This window comes from Lytechinus variegatus, chromosome 10, assembly GCF_018143015.1.
Source record: "Lytechinus variegatus isolate NC3 chromosome 10, Lvar_3.0, whole genome shotgun sequence".
In the NCBI taxonomy this organism is placed as follows: Eukaryota; Metazoa; Echinodermata; class Echinoidea; order Temnopleuroida; family Toxopneustidae; genus Lytechinus; species Lytechinus variegatus.
The window spans coordinates 25260104-25282320 of record NC_054749.1 but is presented as its reverse complement, the minus strand read 5'-3'; the positions used below and the strand labels follow the sequence as shown (position 1 = coordinate 25282320).

The following is a 22217-nucleotide window of genomic DNA, read 5'->3' as shown; positions in this document are numbered from 1 at the left end:
CCACTTTTTATGAACTAGACCAATAAACTTACAGAGATATGATGGTTATTCAACAAACAAGTGGAATGCCTCTGGCCGTCTCACCTGCATCACGCGGTTCAATATAGCAGCAGTGCTGACTTTGCATACTACTCTGACTCGCACAAGATGTTCAGTGATACATGGTTACTCTTATGTCCTCTTTTTATGAACTAGACCAATAAACTTACAGAGATATGATGGTTATTCAACAAAAAACCCCAACATGGCCAAAGTTCATTGACCTTACATGACCTTTGACCTTGATCATGTGACCTGAAACTGGAACAGGATGTTCAGTGATACTTGATTACTCTTATGTACAAGTTTCATGAATCAGATCCATAAACTTTCAAAGTTATGATGGTAATTCAACAGATACACCCAATTCGGCCAAAGTTCATTGACCTTTGACCTTGGACATGTGACCTGAAACACGCACAGGATGTTTAGTGATACTTGATTACTCTAATGTCCAAGTTTAACGAACTAGACCAATAAACTTTCAAAGTTATGATGGTAATTCAACAGATATCCCCGATTCGGCCAAAGTTCATTGACCCTAAATGACCTTTGACCTTAATCATGAGACCTGAAACTTGCACAAAATGTTCAGTGATGCTTGATTACTATTATGTCCAAGTTTCATGAATCAGATCCATAAACTTTCAAAGTTATGATGGGAATTCAACAGATATCCCCAATTCGGCCAAAGTTCATTGACCCTAAATGACCTTTGACCTTGATCATGTGACCTGAAACTTGCACAAAATGTTCAGTGATGCTTGATTACTATTATGTCCAAGTTTCATGAATCAGATCCATAAACTTTCAAAGTTATGATGGGAATTCAACAGATATCCCCAATTCGTCCAAAGTTCATTGACCCTAAATGACCTTTGACCTTGGTCATGTGACGTGAAACTCATGCAGGATGTTCATTGATACTTGATTAACCTTATGTCCAAGTTTCATGAACTAGGTCCATATATTTTCTAAGTTATGATGACATTTCAAAAACTTAACCTCAGGTTAAGATTGCGATGTTGATTCCTCCAACATGGTCTAAGTTCATTGACCCTAAATGACCTTTGACCTTGGTCATGTGACATGAAACTCTAATAGGATGTTCAGTAATACTTGATTAACCTTATGGCCAAGTTTTATTAACTAGGTCCATATACTTTCTAAGTTATGATGTCATTTCAAAAACTTAACCTCAGGTTAAGATTTGATGTTGACGCCGCCGCCGTCGCCGTCGGAAAAGCGGCGCCTATAGTCTCACTTGCTTCGCAGGTGAGACAAAAACCCCAACATGGCCAAAGTTCATTGACCTTACATGACCTTTGACCTTGATCATGTGACCTGAAACTCGCACAGGATGTTCAGTGATACTTGATTACTCTTATGTACAAGTTTCATGAATCAGATCCATAAACTTTCAAAGTTTTGATGGTAATTCAACTGATACACCCACTTCGGCCAAAGTTCATTGACCTTTGACCTTGGTCATGTGACCTGAAACGCGCACAGGATGTTCAGTGATATTTGATTACTCATATGTCCAAGTTTAATGAACTAGACTAATAAACTTTCAAAGTTATGATGGTAATTCAACAGATACCCCCGATTTGGCCAAAGTTCATTGACCCTAAATGACCTTTGACCTTAATCATGAGACCTGAAACTTGCACAAAATATTCAGTGATGCTTGATTACTATTATGTCCAAGTTTCATGAATCAGATCCATAAACTTTCAAAGTTATGATGGGAATTCAACAGATATCCCCAATTCGGCCAAAGTTCATTGACCCTAAATGACCTTTGACCTTGGTCATGTGACGTGAAACTCATGCAGGATGTTCAGTGATACTTGATTAACCTTATGTCTAAGTTTCATGAACTAGGTCCATATATTTTCTAAGTTATGATGACATTTCAAAAACTTAACCTCAGGTTAAGATTTCAATGTTGATTCCTCCAACATGGTCTAAGTTCATTGACCCTAAATGACCTTTGACCTTAGTCATGTGACATGAAACTTTTCATAGGATGTTCAGTAATACTTGATTAACCTTATGGCCAAGTTTCATGAACTAGGTCCATATACTTTCTAAGTTATGATGTCATTTCAAAAACTTAACCTCAGGTTAAGATTTGATGTTGACGCCGCCGTCGCCGCCGCCGCCGCCGTCGGAAAAGCGGCGCCTATAGTCTCACTCTGCTTCGCAGGTGACATAAAAATGAACTTGCTCATTTATGGCCTTGAGAAAAAGAAAGACGAGAAAGTGCTACAGGTGGTGAGAAATGCGATTCAAGAGTTTGGTTTCTCAAGGAAGAGTCAGAGAGAATGTTCATTGCTAATGCCCACAGGTTGACAAGAAGATCTACACATGGAAGTGAGCAGAATGTCAGCCGTGGTCACGACCCAATCATTGTGCGTTTTGGGGCCATGATGGATCAAGATCGTGTTTTGACCTCATATCAGCAAAAAGCAGGTTAATAAGGGTTAATATTGCATTAGGGGCCTGCAATACGCCTTAAATGCACACTCAGACCTAACTGAGAAACAAAACAAGCACGGTGTACAATACATGTTTAGAAGTGAAATACTGAATACATTTCTTTCTCATATCCCATGTTTTTATTCATAATTATGTTGAGGGTAAGTTGGAACATGTACCAACTAGCCCCTTCAATCATGTTCCAACTAAACCCAGAGGCCCATTTGACATTTATAAGCTAACAGCACAAAAAAGGGACTTCACCATGGCATATTAATAACCTTGTTTTGTACCTTGGTACAAGTGTCCATTTTACTCCCAAACAGGCAAACTTGATCTATTAACTTCTCTGAGATAATAAAAATTTCTGAAAGAGAAAAGAATTACTCAGAAGGTGAAGAAACAAAAGTTCTTTCTAACTTCACCAGGCTTGTTGCACAGGTGTTGTCTGTAATATGGTGGATGGCTGTTGATAATAGCAATAAATTGAGGGCAGTGCTGCAAAAAAAATTATTTAAAGGCGTTAAAGAAAATTACAATGTTACAACTTACTCTGCATTCCAACTAACCCCGATCTCCCCTATGTGATTGATATCTGCTTGCTACTTCGTACCATTTTGCACTATATTTCTTAAAATGGATGGTGATGAATCTGTCACCATAGATCATAGCCAGGCAAGACAAATCCGGCCGATTATCTCTCGCGACATCCGCTACCGTCCACGCGAGCCACTAGCAGCGAGGAGAAGGCTGCTGAGCAGCATATCAATTTCATCAGTGCGCATGCGGTGCCAAAAATGATGTCTCTGCAAGACATCAAGGATGCAACCAAAGCTGATGAATGTCTCAATCTATGCATGGAAGCGATCAAATCAGGCTCATGGGAAAGCGGTTATCCCGAAGCTAGATCGCGTGTTTGCCATGTTTGAAGTCCCAAAAGTTGTCAGAAGCGACAATGGACCTCCATGCAATAGCATAGAATTCGCAAAATTCGCACACTATCTCGGATTCTCTCACAGGAAAATTACACCAATGGCCAATGGCGAAGATGAACGCCTTATGCGTACCCTGAAGAAGGTCGTCCGCACAGCTTTCACTGAGAGCAAATTGTGGAAACAGGAGTTATACCGGTTTCTTCGAAACTACAGAGCTACTCCGCACGCGACCACTAGCGAAGCACCAGCGACACTGATGTTTGGCCGTCCACTGCGTACGCGTCTCCCCTAAGTTCCGCGTCAAGTTGAAAATTCTCGCGTTCGTGATCGCGACAGGCAGAATAAATCGCGAATGTAGAGAAACGCGGAGCGACACATGAAGATGCGCCAGACGCCACTCAAATGTGGTGACAAAGTCCTTGTCCAGCGTGATGGCTACGTCGACAAGTTCACGACCCCTTTCGACCCTAAGCCTTTTGGCGTTGTCAGCACCAAAGGATCCATGATCACTGCACGTCGTGGAAAGCAAGCAATAACTCGAAATGCTTCTTTCTTTAAGGTGCTAGATATGTCTATAGTAGTGGATAACACTGACTCTGACTTCGACTGCTCTGACAATGAACACGACAATGAGCAAATGCAAAATCCAATCCGTGATCGCAGACGCCCTAGGCGTTACGATGATTTTGTCTCGCTAAGAAAAGGCCAAATGACAAAACAGTAATCATTTGAACAGACAAGACTGTGATAATATCTTGTTTGATATTTGTCATTTTATTTCCTCTATGTACATCATGATTTTTGATGAGTTTTGAGTGCCTTCAAACAATCACATGTATGTTTGATTCATGTAGCTTTTCTTACACAGGATTTTGTTTTTAAAATTTGCATAACAAAAAAACAACAAACCACAATGCCTACAAAATAATTATGCAAAGTTTGATTATTGCCATTTTTGTGTATTTTTTTCTCATCAGAAATTCACCTATCATGGTGCATGTTACATTGGAAAAAAAAAAATTCATAAGGCAGAATTTTCTTTCTCACAGGTTATTGTCTCTATCTTTCAGATTTACCAGCCAAACGTGTAGTCGAACAAAACCTGAAACAAATAGGTCACAGTTTTAATAATTAGAATACCAGACAGTGTTTTAGATACCAAAACTTGAAATCTCGAAGTAAACAATGTTTAGCCAATATCCATGACAACACTTGCCCAGTGCAATTAAAATGTTATGTCTCATATTGTACCAGACAAAATGTTAAGCTTTTATCTCTGAAAAAAGGGAGAGATGTAATGTTGTGATTCAAAGACACCATAGTCTATGCTATGTGATTATGCTGAGAGTGATCAGCTAGATTCACTGTACGTTTTAGACACGAATAAAGGAACAACGTGACTCGGTAAACATGGACTAAAGTATCATTTATTAAGATGTCTTGCATCTTTACAGGAAATGTTGACCCATGCCAACAGATGTTGAAAATGTATGCTGTGGTTTTGACATCTGTGTGTCAACAACACAAGCATTTGCTGATGCAGTACTTAATGGAAACTTCCTTGCTGCTGCAATGCGTGCAGCAAACAATGAATTTCCAAGAGACATAGCTTGTTCTAACGAGTCTTATTGCCATTATGCATATAAGCAGTTTGTTCTTATTCACCACGGCCGTCTTGGTGCAGGAATCCGGAGAGTTGTTCCTTCTTGCTCGTCACTGAGAATCCGACGTAGTTACCCTCATTATGTAAATAAAATTATTTAGTGGCCATACGTGAGAAAGATACTCATCTACAGGATGCAGTAAGGAAACATGGGTGCAGTTATGGTCCGGACAGGGAGCTAATTCAGCTGACTATGAAATCTTCATGCCAGTACTTTGCCCAGATTCAGAGGCAGATGGGGCAGAGCCGCATCAGTCAATAGGGGAGAAGGACCAACAGTAAGCTGATCTGCTGTGGCTTCCTGGTGGAAGCAATATGCCGGACCCACGTCAAGTCCAGGATTGGAAATCTGAGACTTCTTCAATAACGGAACAATGGTGTTCGACATAGGAACATACCTGAGAAACATCGATGATGTGCCCCTAAGGAACAGACTGATGTCTGATTACAAGGATGGGAAATCATATAGCTACTTTGCCTCCGGGTGGGTTAAGGAAGTTGAGTACCATCCTATCGATGAAGACAGCAAATATTGCTTTTTGAAAACAGAGTGTACCCCTTCGCAAAGGGTAAATAACATATCTTAGAAGGTATGGGTATGTCTGGAAAAGAAGACTGGAATGGTGCAGAGTGCCTTTTGCACATGTTTTGCTGGGTAAGCTGCTTTAGATCTAATTTGAACTATTACTAAGCTTGGTATAATAGACTGTAGCGTAGGAAATTCTTTCACAAACTGTACATGTGTTAGTCTGGAAATTCCATAGAGCACGCTTCCACGACAAGGCAAAAAAAATATATTTAGGTTGACTTGCCATACATTTACGCCTACCTTCCTGGGCCTGATATCTTAGTCAGGGGCCTTAGGCCTTAAATTTGAAGTTTTGGGGACAGAGTTTACAAAAGCACCAAACTTTCCCTATGTCACTATTAGGTCAATAGCTTCATTTTTTCTCACAGAACATGATGTTGAAAATTGCATCTTCATGCAAAAATATGCTAATTTATGCAAATTAGCAGTATTTTATGCATGAAGCCATATGCCATTAGGAATTAATTAATAATTTTTTTTTAAAGAAGATACCAAACTTTAGGAAAGCCTCTATCAGGTCATAAGCTTTAATTTTTCCCACAGGACATGGTGTTGAAAATTGCATCTTCATGCAAAAATATGCTAATTTATGTAAATTAGCAGTAATTTATGCATGAAGCCATATGCCAATGGGAATTAATAAAAGTTAATAAAAAAGATACCAAACTTTAGGAAAGTCTCTATCAGGTCAATAGCTTTAATTTTTCCCACAGAACATGGTGCTGAAAATTGCAACTTTATGCAAAAATATGCCAATTTATGTAAATTAGCAGTAATTTATGCATGAAGCCATATGCCAATAGGAATTGATTAATAAAAGTAAATAAAGAGATACCAAACCAAAGAAAGTCTCTTTTGGGTCAATAGTTTTAAATTTCCTTATCAAACAGGATATTGAAATCATGTTTTTATGCAAAAATATGTTAATTTATGTAAATTAGCAGTTGATTTATGCATGAATAGTAAAAATTAGTAAAAAGGAATAAAAAGAAACCAAACTTAAAGAAAATCTATCAGATCCATAGATTTAATTTTCCCTATCAAACGTGCTATTGAAAATCCCGTCTTCATGCAAAATATGCTAATATATGTAAATTAGCAATTATTTTATATGTATAAATTAGTCCCATTCCAGTGGGTTTAACAGTGGAAAGGGGGCCAAACTATTGAAGGACCTCTATCACTTAGTTCAAATCTTCAATTGTATGCTATTGAAAATCCCGTTTCCATGCAAAAGTGTGTTATATTATGTAAATTAACAATAATTTATGTATGAAGCTGTATTCCATTGACTATATATCACATAAAGCATAAAGCCGTATGCCAACCAGAACAGTGGCAAAAATCGAGCCAGAGCGGCCAGAATCGAGCCGAATTTAGCCCGAATCCTCCGATTATCGCCAAATGACGACCTGAATAACGACCCGAATCAAACGATTATGCCCGAATTTGCGGAGTACGCCACAGAATTTCCCGAAAATGTGCCAGATTCTTTCGAAATGGGCTATAATTTACCGATTCGGCAGCTTTTTGGATGCCATTTTTTAAATTTCTGGCCAATTCAGTACTCGTCTATATTCTTCTTTGTATTCGAATAATGATTCGTACGATATGGGGGGGGGGGGGCAAGCGTCGGACCTTTAATTACTATACGAATAGGTCTTAATCTTCACAAAATACCCCAAAATGCCTCCAAAATTCTAACCGAATTCCATCGGAATACATCCCGAATGTGGCCCGAATGGAATTTGTTGTGGTCACATTCGGGAATAGTCTGGAGGGTATTCGGCTGGTTTTGAACATTTCAAAATGAGCTGAATTTTTCAGCGAATGTTCTCGAATTTTCTGGCATTTACGAATGCAAAACAGAATATTACTGAAACCACCAGAATACGTGTATATGGATGGATTCGCAGCTGATTCGGTTCCGTTCTAACCCTAGCTTTAAGCAAAGGGTTACACAAAAACCAAATTCTCCCGAACAAAGTCGGATCAATTCTGCCCAAAATGGCCTGGATTCGGTACTTATTCATCTCGGATTCGGGGAGCTCCCGGAATCGCTTCGGAAGGATCCAGGACTATTCTGTTCTCCCTCCCCAACGGAAACATTCGTGGAGAGATTCTGCTTGTCTTGAAAATTTTAAAACCAGCCGAATATCCTCCAAAATACTCCAGAATGTGGCCAAGACACATTTTTTGAGCCACATTAGGGATGTATTTGGATGGAATTCGGTTGAATTAATTTTGGGGAAAAAACGAGGCATTTGGACAATTATTTTGGGAAGTCGATAGCTCTGATTCGGGACATATTCCAGACAAATTCGACTCTGATTCGGCCTAAAATTGATTGGGAGAATTTGGTCTTGGTGTTAATTACCTTAGTTTTAGAGATAGAGATCAATTCATAAGCCAATAAAGGAAAAATCACTGAAATTATTCAAGTCACCTTCAATCAAGGGACGACAGAAAAAGAAGAAGGATCAGGTCTCTGCTCAAATTTTATATGTCCCTGTTCTAAAAAAATGTACATAGTTGTCAGAGGGGCAGACATGGACAGCTTTTTCTGCCATGAGAACCATCCATATACCTCTTTCTGACAGGGAAAAACTCTACTTGGGAAAAAAATATGACCTCTTGAATTGCTTTGAAAAGAAAGATGAAATACTGTTTATCTTTTCCATATGATTTCAGGGTTTTTTTTAATTGTGAAAGGGGTATGCACAGGATTTATAATTTGCATAAATTTGCATTTTAAAGATGATGCTCTCCTCTGATCGCATGGAAAGTCACCATAATGAATGAATTGTGTAACAGTGTCTCATATGCATAGTGTTGTGCTTGTCCCTCGGTTTAAAACCTCAAAATAGGATAGTTGATGAGTTTTACACATATTTGCATAAATTTTGCATAAATTTGCATTAACATTGAAAATTGATTCTTATTCAGGAGCTGTACAGAAATCAATCTAGATTTGATGCCCCGTCAAAATAAATCCCAATTCCCCCCCCCCCCCCGAAAAAAAACAGAAAAGAAATAAGCTTCTATAGAAAAGTTTAGGTCTGTACTATACATATACAGTAATTCACGGTGAATAGTGTGATGTTGCATAATTTTGCATAAATTAGCCCTATGAAAAAGATTCCAGTCATTGATATCGAGGCATCCTATCAAGAATTAATGTTTTTGGTACCAGTGACACATGTGGAAAAAAAATTGTGATTTTGACAATTCTATATGTCGATATATGATAATACATGTGTTTTTACATGTCATTTGCATATAATTTGCATAAATTAACCTTACAAATTGATTCATACTCACCAGTTTTATAAAAATCGACCTGCAGTTGAATGTTTAGCAAAAGAAGACCCAAATACACAAAAATTGGGCATTTGAACATTATTTTTAGTGAGATATGGTGAATTATGAGTTTTTTGCATAAAATTTGCATAAATTAGCATTTTAAAATAGGGTGCCCTTCACCGATTTCGGGGCACCCTATCTAGAATTAATGCTTTTGATACCAGGGACCCACGTGCAAAAAATGGCGCTTTTGTAAATCCTGTCCCCAAAATTTTGCTAAGGCCCCTGACTATCTCTCTTTATTTTACATTTAAAGTCATATTTGTTTGTTTATATGTTTTCCTTAGCAGAGCAGATATTTATAAGTTCAATTCAAGTTATCTAATGTTCAATGATAATTACACAAAAGATATTGAAAATTTTGTGGTAGATGACAACGTCACAGGGGACTCAAGATGGCGGAGTGAGTGTCAAGAGTGTGAGACCTTGATTGTACGTATTCTTTTCTCTCCCATTTGATTTATATTTTGATTTACATTTTGTTTTCACCACTGAAGCAAAAATGAGTACCAAGGGAATAGTCAGAAATGCATCTCTTATCACTAATTCTTCTGGAAATTCTCCTGCTAAGAAGAAAGAAAAAGTTAAAGTTGGTACATATAGTTCCGTAACTGCACGGCCACGTGGATCTAAATCTGACCCAGCTGGGGTAGGGGAGCTCTCGGCAGAGCAGCCTGGCAGTGATCGACCTCGCCATCAACATGATGACTCCCCACCAGCATGGTTTGTGGCCTTCGAGAAACGCCAGGATAGTAGATTTGATAGACTTTTCCAAGAGTGCAGGGATGAACATCAAATTATTCACTTTGAGATGGATACAATGAAAGCTGAGATCAAATCCCTCTCCACCTCCCTAGAAGAAGCTACACGGAAAATTGACGACTTAGAAAATCGATCTTGCCAAAACAACATTGTGATATGGGGCGCACCAGAGGGGATAGAGAGCCAAGATTGTGTTCTTTTCATCAAAAATCTGCTTGGTGAAGGGGGTCTAGCTACCGATACCATCCAGAGGGCCCATCGTTCTGGGTTCATGTCGACAAATCCCAACAGAAAGCCCAGGCCAATTAATGTTGGTTTCAACTCCTTCTTAAGTAAGGAAGCTGCAAAGAAAAGGCTGATTTTAGTTTTTAAGATGGACACTTACAATGCTGGAGGGGCAAGGATGATCGGATGTACCTGTCCGATGATTATTCACGTAAGGTACAACAAATGAGAGAGAAGATGCCACTAGTCAAAGAGCTGCGGAATAAAGGCGCGAAAGCCATCCTAATCTACCCAGCCACTATTAAGATTGTTATTCTATAGGTCATCTGGTCGACCCTTAGAACTATGGAAACGGCCCATTATATTCAATTCCATACATTAAGTCCTCTCATACAGTCAGAAAAAAAGATGATGTCACATCCATAACAAGCTTAATCAACTTAATCCAAAAGATTTGAAACTTTCAGGTTGATAATCAAGATATTGTTTTAATTAATAGCATTGAAGAATCCCTCACAAGGTCAGTTTCAGGGATAGCTAGCTGCAATGTATGCAATATATTCACCAACTCCTGATTGCTAAGGAGCTGGGAGATAAGACACCATCACTGCTATTGCTAAAGATGAGTGCTCAGGGGAAAAATCTTTGGAGGTGTTATGAAGCAACTTTTCATGCAAAGACTTTCGGACAGTGTGCAGCTGTACTTGCTTCCTCCCCCGAGACAACCCCTATAGAGCAACTTCCAGAGATGGATGATAATATATTGAGGATATATTGATGGCGATATTACACGCGACCGCCAACCAGCTCTGTGTGGTGGCTCTCTACCACCTCGCAGAGGATTGTGGACTTCAGAGGGATTGTCAACCAGCAAAACGTTCATGTAGTAAATACTGTACCTGGTGGGTGTTTCATAAAGCTGTTCGTAAGTTAAGAGCGACTTTAAGAACAACTGGTGATCGTTTCTTGTGGAAAATGGTATATTCATTGGCGATGGTTTAATCGCATAAGAAAGGTACACCAGTCGTTCTTAAAGTCGCTCGTAACTTTATACGAACAGCTTTATGAAACGGACCCCAGGTGTGAAACACAAGCTGGTTCCATTGGAAATAAGGTAACACAAAATGTTGTTCATCTCCATGCACACAGCTAAAATCTGATGTCACCTCAAGCAACCCTGACCTGGGGCCCGTTGCAGAAAGAGTTGCAATCAATCACAACTCTACAAATTTAGGCGCAACTTGATTTTCAACCAATCAACAGCACGCATTTTGGACTTGCGATTGATTTTTTTGGCTTGCATTTAAACGCAACTCTTTCTGCAACGGGCCCCAGGAGTTGTTGGCAACATGCAGCCATGGCAGTACACAACTTATTAGTCACCTCTTCTACATCATGAATATCCAAACTGTGAAAAAATATCTGATAGATACAGGGGCATCGGTTAGCGTTAAACTGCCAACCAGGAAAGACGGACTCAACAAAGCCAAATACCTACTTTCTGTGGCTAATCACACTCCTATCAATACCTGTGGAAAAACATGGCAAAGATGCGCAACCAGTGTTAAAAATGTGGAAACATAACATTCAATGAATACTTGATAACAATCTGTGTGGAAAGCTATTAGAAGGAAGATGACGATTGATTCAGACAGTGTAGAACAATCGGTGGACTTCACCTGCTTTACTGTGTTTGAAATGGAGTTTTCATTTTGGAAGATATTGCTGCAAACAAGCATGATTGCCGTTTTTAATTTTGTTTTCAACACAAAAACGTTTGTGATGAGTAATTTTTTTTTCTTGCTTTAGTTTTCATGAGACTTGCAAACCATTTCACTTCAACATATGTCTATACCAGTTTATTTATATTGAAGATAAACAGACAGTACCAAATATTGATAGCACACTATCCATTAGCACATCACACATACCTGAGTTAATTTTACATTTTCCCATAAAACTTTTTTTTAAATAGTTTTGTTTTATGAAACAAATTGAAATTTTGAAGAACCAATGCAAGTATTTCAATATTCAACATCATTCATGTTATAAAAGAAGATTCAACCTTGCAAAATCCATTATAGTTGTCCTAATTTTCCCCATCTATCTGTTCATAGGGCCGCTAGTCAAAGTGACACTAATTGTATAAAGTTGCACAAGCTAAGAACCTCTGTATGAAGACCAACTGTCAAGAATTGTCAAAAATATTTTTTCCCCTTGAAGAAAATGAACAAGTACTTGTTGAATAATCTTTCTAAAATGACTATCAGTCCCCATTTATAATGGTAATTCATACTGTCTGACTTGTTAAACCAAGAAAGCATCGCAGAATCTGTGTAAAATGGGTACCTACTCAAAAGTAGCCAGTTTTTAAGTCGCTGATATTCTCAACAGAGAGGCTCATAGCCATGTTAATGAAAGAAAATCAATATTATTACCATCAAGCTCAGTTTGATTGTTTGATATAAATTCCGAACAATATATTAATATCATACTTCTGTCACAGGACCAGTACCCCACAACCAAAAAATATTTTTCATTTATACCACCATAACATAACAAAATTATCCCATTTAGCACTCTGGACTTACACCACCCTTTTCAAAGCTCAAATTCTTGCTTCAAAAGAAGTTACGAGTTACTATGGTAACCAATCTTGTCCACAGCGGTACTCTCCTCTCTGGTTGAGTGAATGTGTTAGCCGATACCTTTTCTGATCTTGCATAAAGCCGTTCATGTTCCTGAGATGGATGAAAATGGAAAGATACAAATTTACCAAAAAATATGATGCAAATAAATATCCAAAATGCAATCAATTGATTTTGCTCAGTAACCCCCCCCAAAAAAAAATTCATATCATCATACATTAACAAATTATGACTTAAATCACATTTTGATTTTAGTTATTCATGATCCACAGTTTCCGTAGATGCTCGATATTTGAAAGAAACAAATCATGAAAAGTCTTGGGGCCTGTAACACAAAGCTTAGCAATTACTACAAAACATAAGTTTTACAATCAATTGCACTGACTACAATGTACAATTAATCATGAAATCAAATATACGATCAATCCCTAACCTTTGTGTTAAGGGCCCCTGGTGATAGGTTTTCGCGATGCAGACTTAATCGCATAAAATGTGAAGAATGGCCTGGTAGCCCCCTTCCCACCCCACTGGATACTGGCTTTGCTTGGGGAAACAAAACATTCTACATACAAATGTCATCGAGATAACTTTATTTATTGAATTGTGTTCCTTAAATCTATGATTATATTATATATATGTATATATATATATAGTGTATTATGTCTTGTAGTATTTTTTACCTTGTTATGTTTATCATATTATGTACAATTATGAAACGGAAATCAATTAATCAAATCATATCAACTCGCTCTATCAGTTTGTCATTATTTCACATAGTCATTTTTTCTCTCTCAGAAAGCATGATCTCAAAAATGTGATTTTCTTACCTCATGTAACTGCTTCCTGAGTGAGGTATTATGGGTAACGATGGCAAGTTGAGCCTCAAGATCACGATGAACTGACCTATGACCTGATAAAATGATGAATAACATCCAAAATAAATTTAATTTGCAAAGATTAAAATACAGTACATGAGAAATATTTAACACCATATTTTGAATATACATGTATATTTGATAAGACTACTAAAAAGAGTGTTCAAATGGAAACCAAGTATTTTTTATAGCTTTATTTCAAGAGTAACTGTTGAATTATTATTTTTGTGTCGCGGATGACATGCATGCCAATTTTCTTTGTGATGGCGCATCAACAGCTAAAATTGGGGGGGGGGGCAAAAAATCATAATCTACACATGGATGAGAGCAAGACATGAAGATTTCTGAGGAGTTCTGATTTGAGTTTAATTGGAAAATGAGTTTGTGAAATCTATTGTATGATCCTGCTATGAAGGTGCCACTTATCAAAAATATAAAAAATAAAGAGCAATGTGTGATATTCATAGACATTGTTTAGATCACATGGAGCATTGAGGTCTAGCGGTTCTGACTCTTGCCTTTGATACAGAGGATCATGGGTTCGAATCCCAGCCAAGGCATGATTTCCTTCAGTAAGAAATAAATCCTCATTAATGCTATACTCAAACCAGGTGAGGTGAATGGGTACCTGACAGGATCAATTCCTTCAATGCACCAAGCACCTTTATAATCTGGAGCTAAACTTTTGAGTATTTATATGCTTTTCACACTGCATTTACTTAACCCCATACTATCTTTTTTTCGATTCACACTGTCTTTCTTATGCCCATACTATCTGCTTAGCCGGGTTAATGCCTTAACCCCGGACTATCCCACAGCTCATGAATATTGATGATTTTACCACACAGAGCGTGATTAACGTGCAATTCAACTTCTGTGATTGGCTAATGCTTAGCCCCACCTTCCTTAGCCCTGTTTCGTTTTCACACTGCATCTCTTAGCACCGCAATTGTGGTGCTAGCACCACAATAAGCCGGTTAACCCTGCTTTTTTTGCAGGGCCAGATAGTACCGTACTTTTTACCGTGCTAGCCCACTTTGCCAAAAAGTATTGTGAAAACGAAGTGGGATAAGCTTAACCCCGAGAAATTGGTGGGGCTAAGACCCCCCCCCTTAGCTCCATTAATTTCCTGGGGTTAAGGAAAAAAGTGCAGTGTGAAAAGCATAATAGTGTGCCATTGAATAGGCAACTACACAATCAATGTCTCATATACTGTATATTATTACTCACCAAAGTTTGGAGATCCAATGAGAGTAAGAGAAGGGTGAATCTCTTCAGGAAGATAATACCACAAACCTGTGAGGAAAATGAAATCAATCAGAATTTCAAGGGTGTGTGAGATTTCAGAATTCATTTAAATTTATGAACTCGGCATTTTCTTCAAGGAGCAACATCCCCTCATGCGAAAAAGTGGCAAACTGGTAATGCCAAAAGGACAAAAAAAAAAAATAAAAAAATTGAATTTGAAATAGAATTTGGAGGCAATCAAAAGCATTGTCCATACCTTTAACATGGAATGTCCAAGCATCTCTGTAATACTCATATAGTGTTATCCTACGTTGCTGTCGACATTGGTTGATAGCTTTGAAGAACTGGCTAGCGATAAAGGTATACGAGTCGGGGACGTATCCTGATATTCCTCGGGAGCCATAGAATCCATTGACCTGTAAAGGGCATTAGTGAAGATACTTAAACATATATGTAAGCTGGCACCCCAATACAAATAAGTCGCCAAAAATAAATTTTTGAGTTTATTATTCAGCTTGAAAAAAAAACATGTTACAGCCTTTGAACTAATAATAACAGCTTATTATAAAAAGATAAAATTTATACTGACTACTTCAGGATATTGATAACATCTCTTTATTTCTTTACCCCTCTCTAACCCCTTCCCTCTCTTACTCTTTCTCTCCCTCTTTATTAATAGTGTGTGTGGACAGAGAGCGAAAGGTAATAGCATAATTTTTTAACAACAACCATTTAACCTTACACCATGTTTGTACTTTCGTTTTCAAATTCATTTAACTTTGCAATTAAAATAAATGGTCATTTTTTAATACATTCAAAATCAGTACATGGGAATCATATTTTTTTATGTAAAATTTGTAGTATTAGTCCTGAAACTTCTGAATGTATGTAATTAACCAAATCTGAATTGAATAACTGGTAAGAATCTGGCAATTTAAAAGATGACATGACAAAGCTGATTACGGCCAGAAAGGAACAATCTGGGGCCAGAAAAGAAAACTACCCTCATGTGTTGGGTGGTATAAAGATCCTTACCTGAGGAGAAGCCATCAGCATTTCAAAGGTAGCATTGGACTGCAAGATGGTATCCATGTACTCAGAGGTGAGATTGAAGTACCCCGATGCTAAGTAGCACACTGCTGCAGGATCACCTTCACCAAGCAGCTGTCTCGTAACCTCCTGGTCTACTGTAATACCTAGAGGACCCATCTGAACCAAAGGATAGATCACAGTGTCAGCCTCCTTGATGTCTCTGACCTGATCCTCAAGGCCTTTCGTTTCCATCGACATTGTTCTTGAGTCATCTAGAGTTCTTTGCATGGTATTCGTTCCATTTTGAGTATCGTTCCCCCGCACGTGAATGGCTTCCTCATCCTGCAGGTGAACTTTGACCTGATCCACCGTTTCCTTGACAGAATCAATTTCAGTTCTACCCTGTCTCGGATGACCATGGACACCGTCTCCCTGAGATGCTCCTGAATCGCTCGCTTGTTCTCTGTCAGAGTGCTTAGTTCTAATACTCGCCGATTCATCATATACATAATGCACACCTCTTGACTCTTGAGCAACTAAAAGACTTCCTAATGGAGCCTGTTCTTGATTGCTTTGGTCAGTTCTTGATTCTTGGAGACTGTCCGTTGTACGATTGCTCTCACTGCCTTCTATGACTGTCCTCTGCCATGTTCTTAATGACTCTAAGCTATGGCTATCATCTTGGGATTCTAGAACATTCTGTATTTTGTTGAATGCTCTCCACTTAAATTCCTCAAAATCTCCTAAAATAAAAAGAAAATTAAGTGATACAAATGATATTAAGAAAGAAAAGGAACTGTTTCATTAGTATTCCTTTCTGAAGAAAATTTAAACAATTTTCAACCTTCAATCACAGAATTCTACATAAATTATCAATATCGAATATTTGAGCAAGGAAAGTGAGAAGAGTATTTTAAACATGACATCTGACGAGTTGTTAAAACAACAACTTTTGTTAATTTTGATTGGCTAAGAAGCGTGTCAAATAGGCCTAGAGTCCAACCATTACAATTGTGACTGTCAGATAAAACAGACTCTGTAAGATAAATATTCAAGAAGCCTTTTCATAAAATGCTCGCAATGTATATAACAATACATCAAGAAACGAAAGAAAATCTCACCTTCAAATGGGTGAATGCTGTTGGCTGAATAGAGACTTAATGAATTATCTGGATGGAGTTGGAAAGACAGAGAGCCGACAGCAAGGACCAGTTTGTTGAAGAAGTTTACCAACTCGGGACAGTTCTTGATAAGGATGTAACGGTCTTGTCTATTGGTGAAATACATCTCACTTAAATTGGCCCTGCAAAATAAGACAACGAAAGTTTTACGAAACTATGATACAAATAGCCATTGAGTGACATTCAATCTGTTAATCAATGGATGCATGAATATACATCATAGCTAGAAAATATTTTGAAAAAACATGCATAATAGATGTTGATGTTGCTGGCTGTCCATAGTTGTGATTGATCGAATCAATTGTAACTCTTTGTAAGATGGGGCCCCAGAAATGTGACAATGGCATACATGTATGTGACCAGCCACCCTAGACCAACAATTCATGAGGGAGGGTTCTCTGAAGTAATTTGGTTGTCAAAAAGCAAACACTAAAAATTGGCCGATCTGAGAGAGTAATTCTTCTTCTTCATATTGTAAAAATTCAAAGTTGTGAACTTGAATAAAAGAGCACATTCAAGAGTTTCATTGACATTATTTATTTTGCGGACTGCCTGGAAGTTTAACCTAGTTTGCACGTCTCATGCTTACGTGAACCCCGAACTTCAACTCTTATTTTCACCTTGTGTTTTGAAGTCCTTGCAGAATTATTTGTGCCTTCAATCAAGTACTTGTAAATCAAGCTCAGCAATTGATCCTGAAGCTAGTTTTTACGATTGATAATACACAATAACCAATGCAATCAAGTGTAGAAATCAGTCTCACGATCAATTGTTAAACATTATATTACAAAGCCCAAACATGCATACGCACCCTGACATGAGTAAATTATCATCAAAGGTGTAGACTTTGAGATGGGAGAGACCGATGGCCTCGTTGAATCTTTCAGGGATAAGAGCCTTCTTAACACCCCTCAGCTCAGGGGTGTGGTAGAGAGATACCGTCACTCGATCCCTGAATTCCTTCAAGAGCGGTTGCAGCATGGTGCGGGAGTTCTTCGCTCCTCGCGATCCCCGGACACAGTCCAGATGGACGTGAACACACAGGTCGTCTCCTTCACTCTGAGCTCTCTCACACGCATCACGTAGTGATTTCACCTGCAAGATTAGTTTAGATTAGATTAGACTTATTTATGTATTGAAATACATATGTAGCATCCATTCCATAAACTTCATGGTACAACACATGGTAAATATGCCTATCAACCACCAATGCAATATTACATGTAACTAATAACTAAAGCTGAAATCAAATAGATTTGATTTGAATCAATAGAATAATTTTTGAGGCAAACAATTCATCCTTATATTTCAGGTGAAGTGGAACATATTAGAGATTTCTTTTTTAATATTTATGAACATTTTGAAAGCATTACAACCATCCAAGTTCATAAATTATCTTATGGTGTATCCTTAAAAAATTGTAGCTGTTTACCTGTTTAAATAAAAACAAAACAAAAGAAAGCTGCCTCCAAATGATAACACTGGTATTTCTTTTAAAACAGAAATAAGAGAACTTCATGAAATTCGTAAACAGACAAATTTTTAAGGATAAAAGGTTGGAAAATGCCACCAGTTACACATATCAGCAAATTCTTTCATCAATCAAATAAATGATGATCTAAACCAAAGCATTTAAAAATGCATTTGTTTGAATCTTTTCAGTGTACTTAAATGACAGGTATATAAACTTACCACATGGTAATCTATTATAATGGTTAAATGATACTAAATTTAGATCTATACATACCAGTTCTGCTTCCATCGTTCCATCACCAAGATATAGAGATGCTAAGACAATGCTCTTCTTTGACAAACCAATATTATCCTAATCAAAACAAATGATATATAGCCAAAGAAATATAGGATGTCAGATTAGTATGATAGTCTTGTTTATAAAGGGTGAATAATGCTATTAACTGACAAAAGCCCTTTCAAATCACATCCAACAATGTTTACTCCATCACATATAATCTTTATTTACTCCATTAGTACAGAAAGATACAAATATTGTAAGATACAAATTGTAACAAAACCAATAATGATGACAATAATAACAAATTAGCAATGATGATGATAATAACAGTAATTCACAATAGTATGGCTGCCCCTTTTGGATCTTGGCTCAATCTTGGTTCGAAAATGACACTGGGTTGCACAACAAATTTCGTTAAATCTTTTCATTTAATTTCAGACCATAAAAAAAAAATAGCTGTAAATCTGAATATATATATTTTTCTTTACGGACTCTATTTGGGATCAGTTGTGTCAAAAAAGCTGTTATTAATGATTTTCTTTTATTGTACATGTATTTATAATACTGTTAAATAAAGTCACATGACATTTCTTTGTTCATCATGCAAAACATGGAGAACCATAATGCCCCAGCACCCCAGGATTATTAATAATAATAATAATATAGGATATTTATATTGCGCACATATCCACCTTGTTAGGTGCTCAAGGCGCTCCTATATTACCCGGCTAAGCTAGGCGTTCATAGCGCACACAGCTTCTTAAGGAATTACTTCCTACCGGTACCCATTTACCTCACCTGGGTTGAGTGCGGCACATTGTGAATCAAGTTTCTTGCTGAAGGAAATTACGCCATGGCTGGGATTCGAACCCACGATTAATGCATAGTCTCAAAAGATTGTTCACTTTACATCTGTGACCTGCCATCCCAAAATTAAGAAGTGGCAAGGAAAGAATCTAATTTGGATTTCAAAAAATAAAATTTAGAAAATTAGCTTATCTGAAAGAGTAATTCTCCTTCATACTGTCAAATTGAAATTGTAAAGGATAATAAGATACTAAATGTAGGATTTTTTATGCATCATTTTTTCCCCAAAATACTTGGAAGTTCCACCGAGATTGGATAATGCACACATCTAATACTTCAAACATTTAAACCTTGTTTATGTTAATATTTTGAAGCTACATGTATCAATGAATCTTCAACCAAGTACTTGAGTGGCTTAATGTTGAGCAATTTTGACAGGTTATACATATTTAAGCTTAATGTGTGCCTTTTCAAGCTCATTCAAAATCTCAAATTAGAAACAAACCTTAATTGCATTGTAGAATTCTGATGGCTCATGGAGGATTGTTATCTGATCTCCATTGACTCTGAATTCAGGGGCTCTCAGTTTGAGCCACTGGAACGGAAGTCTATGAATTCCATCAGGACTCCTGGAAGACTGTCTAGCTTGGCTCATGTTGAACGTAGAGTATGCAACTCCGATCACAAAATGTTTGGTCAGTGAATGTTTGAATTTCACCAAACTTCTCATCTGCTTGATCAACAAACAATGCATGGCACTACTTTCCTGTATGGCATCAGGTCGTCAATCTAATATTGAAAAGCATTAGGTAAGATTTTACCAAATTTGTAAGTATAGAAAAAACAATAAATATACAGGGTAAACAAAATTTTGACATTTTTGGCTCCTATAATTTTAACACTAAATTGCCAATTCGTCTACTGCCAACTCGTCCACTCACCACATGGTCTAATTTCATTTAGTCTAATGCCATTCCTTCCATCAACATTGGTCCAATCATCACTTTGTCTAATCACCATTTCGTCTATGACCATTTTGTCTCATAACCAATTGGTCTAATATCCATTAAATTTTCATTCATTTTGCACAATTAAACACTTACTAGTAGTCTAATTAGACCAAATGGTATATGGGCTAAATGGCTATTGGACCAACTGGTTATTAAATGGAATGGCATTAGACTAAATGAAAGTAGACCATGTGGTGAGTGGACGAACTAATAGTAGACCAAATGATAGTTGACGAGATGGCAGTTGGAGGGATTGGCATGAGACGAATTGGAAATAAACCATTTTAACACATAGTTAGACCATGGCCTAAGTTAAACCGGGCTTCAGGATATGGGTCATAGAGTCTTGCATCATTGGTGAAAGAAGTGTTCTCTTTAAAAAAAGCTCTGGGCTGGGACAAGTTCTATATGTATTCACACATTTTTCTTCTACCAAAGAAAAGATGTAGAAACATTCATTAATTTGTATTCAAAATAACCTCCTACATTTACATATTTAAAAAAAAAATCAGCACTAAGGCTGTTAAATGTAAGTTGCCTATTAGACATACTGAATTCAAATTTTCCTTATTTATGAAAAAGAATCATGAATTAATAGGGATATTCAGAAGGCTTCTAAAAATCCCCAAGGCTTTTGTTAGCTCTTGTTATCATTTCGAGGATAAAATCCCCTGAGTCCTGTGTAACTACAACAAGCCAAACTTAAGAAAATTGAGGTAAAAAAGATATCCTTAATTTGGGCGTCCACTAAGCCTGAGTCGAATCGATTTTAAAATCGGTGTTCGATCGATGTCATCGAACACCGGTGCAGATTTTGCAAAATCGGTGCATCGGAAAAAAAACAAAAAAAACGTCGGCCGGCCGATTCGTTTGGTTTACACAATCAATCATCAAAATATCAGTAATGTCCAACTTTACTACTACTTACTTGATTTCTATTGCCCCCAAAATGAAACCGATTGAGTATTTTTTATGATGCTATTCACCATTAATTTGAAGTTTATTTCGATCATAGTTCGAGTCTTACTCGTCTGCTCGTGCCGAGATAATTTATGCATGATGAATTCATGAATGGAAGTCATGGCCATTGATCGTGCATGCGCAGTACTGTTCTTTAATCAAACCAGAAAATGGCCGGAAATTGACGCGATCAACGTAAAATAAATCTTGCTTTCATGAACAATATTAATATCATGACCATAGCACATTATTTAATCGTAATATTTAACAATAATTTGCATATGATAATCATTAATATGAATTTAGAGCTTGATGTGAAACGTTTGTATTTCGTTTCAATTTTCAATGGCGGACATCTGCATGACGATCGACTTGACTACGAGCTAGTGCACTGGTCTAAAAAAAATAATCATCACCACATGCACATCAGGATTGATCCTCGAACATTGTCTACATGCAAAAACTCTGTTCAAGGTAGTAATATCACCATATAATAACATTTTACATGACAAAACAGAGAAAATTGCGTTTGATTTTTTTCCCCCATCAATTTGAAGCTAGTTTGTGCCCAACTTTGGGCTCTGATTTCATGAATGGGAAAATATGTCATACGTCATCGAACACGCATGCGCATTGTGCTTAT

At 37.3% G+C, this 22217-nt stretch overlaps 1 protein-coding gene across 1 annotated transcript in view; it reads right to left on the bottom strand.

Moving 5' to 3' along the window:
* Window positions 1–22217, bottom strand: part of LOC121422217 (CDP-diacylglycerol--glycerol-3-phosphate 3-phosphatidyltransferase, mitochondrial-like) — a 30156-nt gene that overhangs the window by 5622 nt on the left and 2317 nt on the right. Inside the window, exons 2-10 of the mRNA XM_041617124.1 lie at window positions 20110–20393; window positions 18792–18869; window positions 17856–18139; window positions 16985–17166; window positions 15867–16606; window positions 15088–15247; window positions 14814–14879; window positions 13536–13618; window positions 12652–12801 (exon numbers count right to left, since the gene is read on the bottom strand). Coding sequence (XP_041473058.1) covers window positions 12682–12801; window positions 13536–13618; window positions 14814–14879; window positions 15088–15247; window positions 15867–16606; window positions 16985–17166; window positions 17856–18139; window positions 18792–18869; window positions 20110–20358 — 1962 coding nt within the window. The 5' untranslated portion in view covers window positions 20359–20393 and the 3' untranslated portion in view covers window positions 12652–12681. The remainder of the gene's footprint in view (window positions 1–12651; window positions 12802–13535; window positions 13619–14813; window positions 14880–15087; window positions 15248–15866; window positions 16607–16984; window positions 17167–17855; window positions 18140–18791; window positions 18870–20109; window positions 20394–22217) is intronic.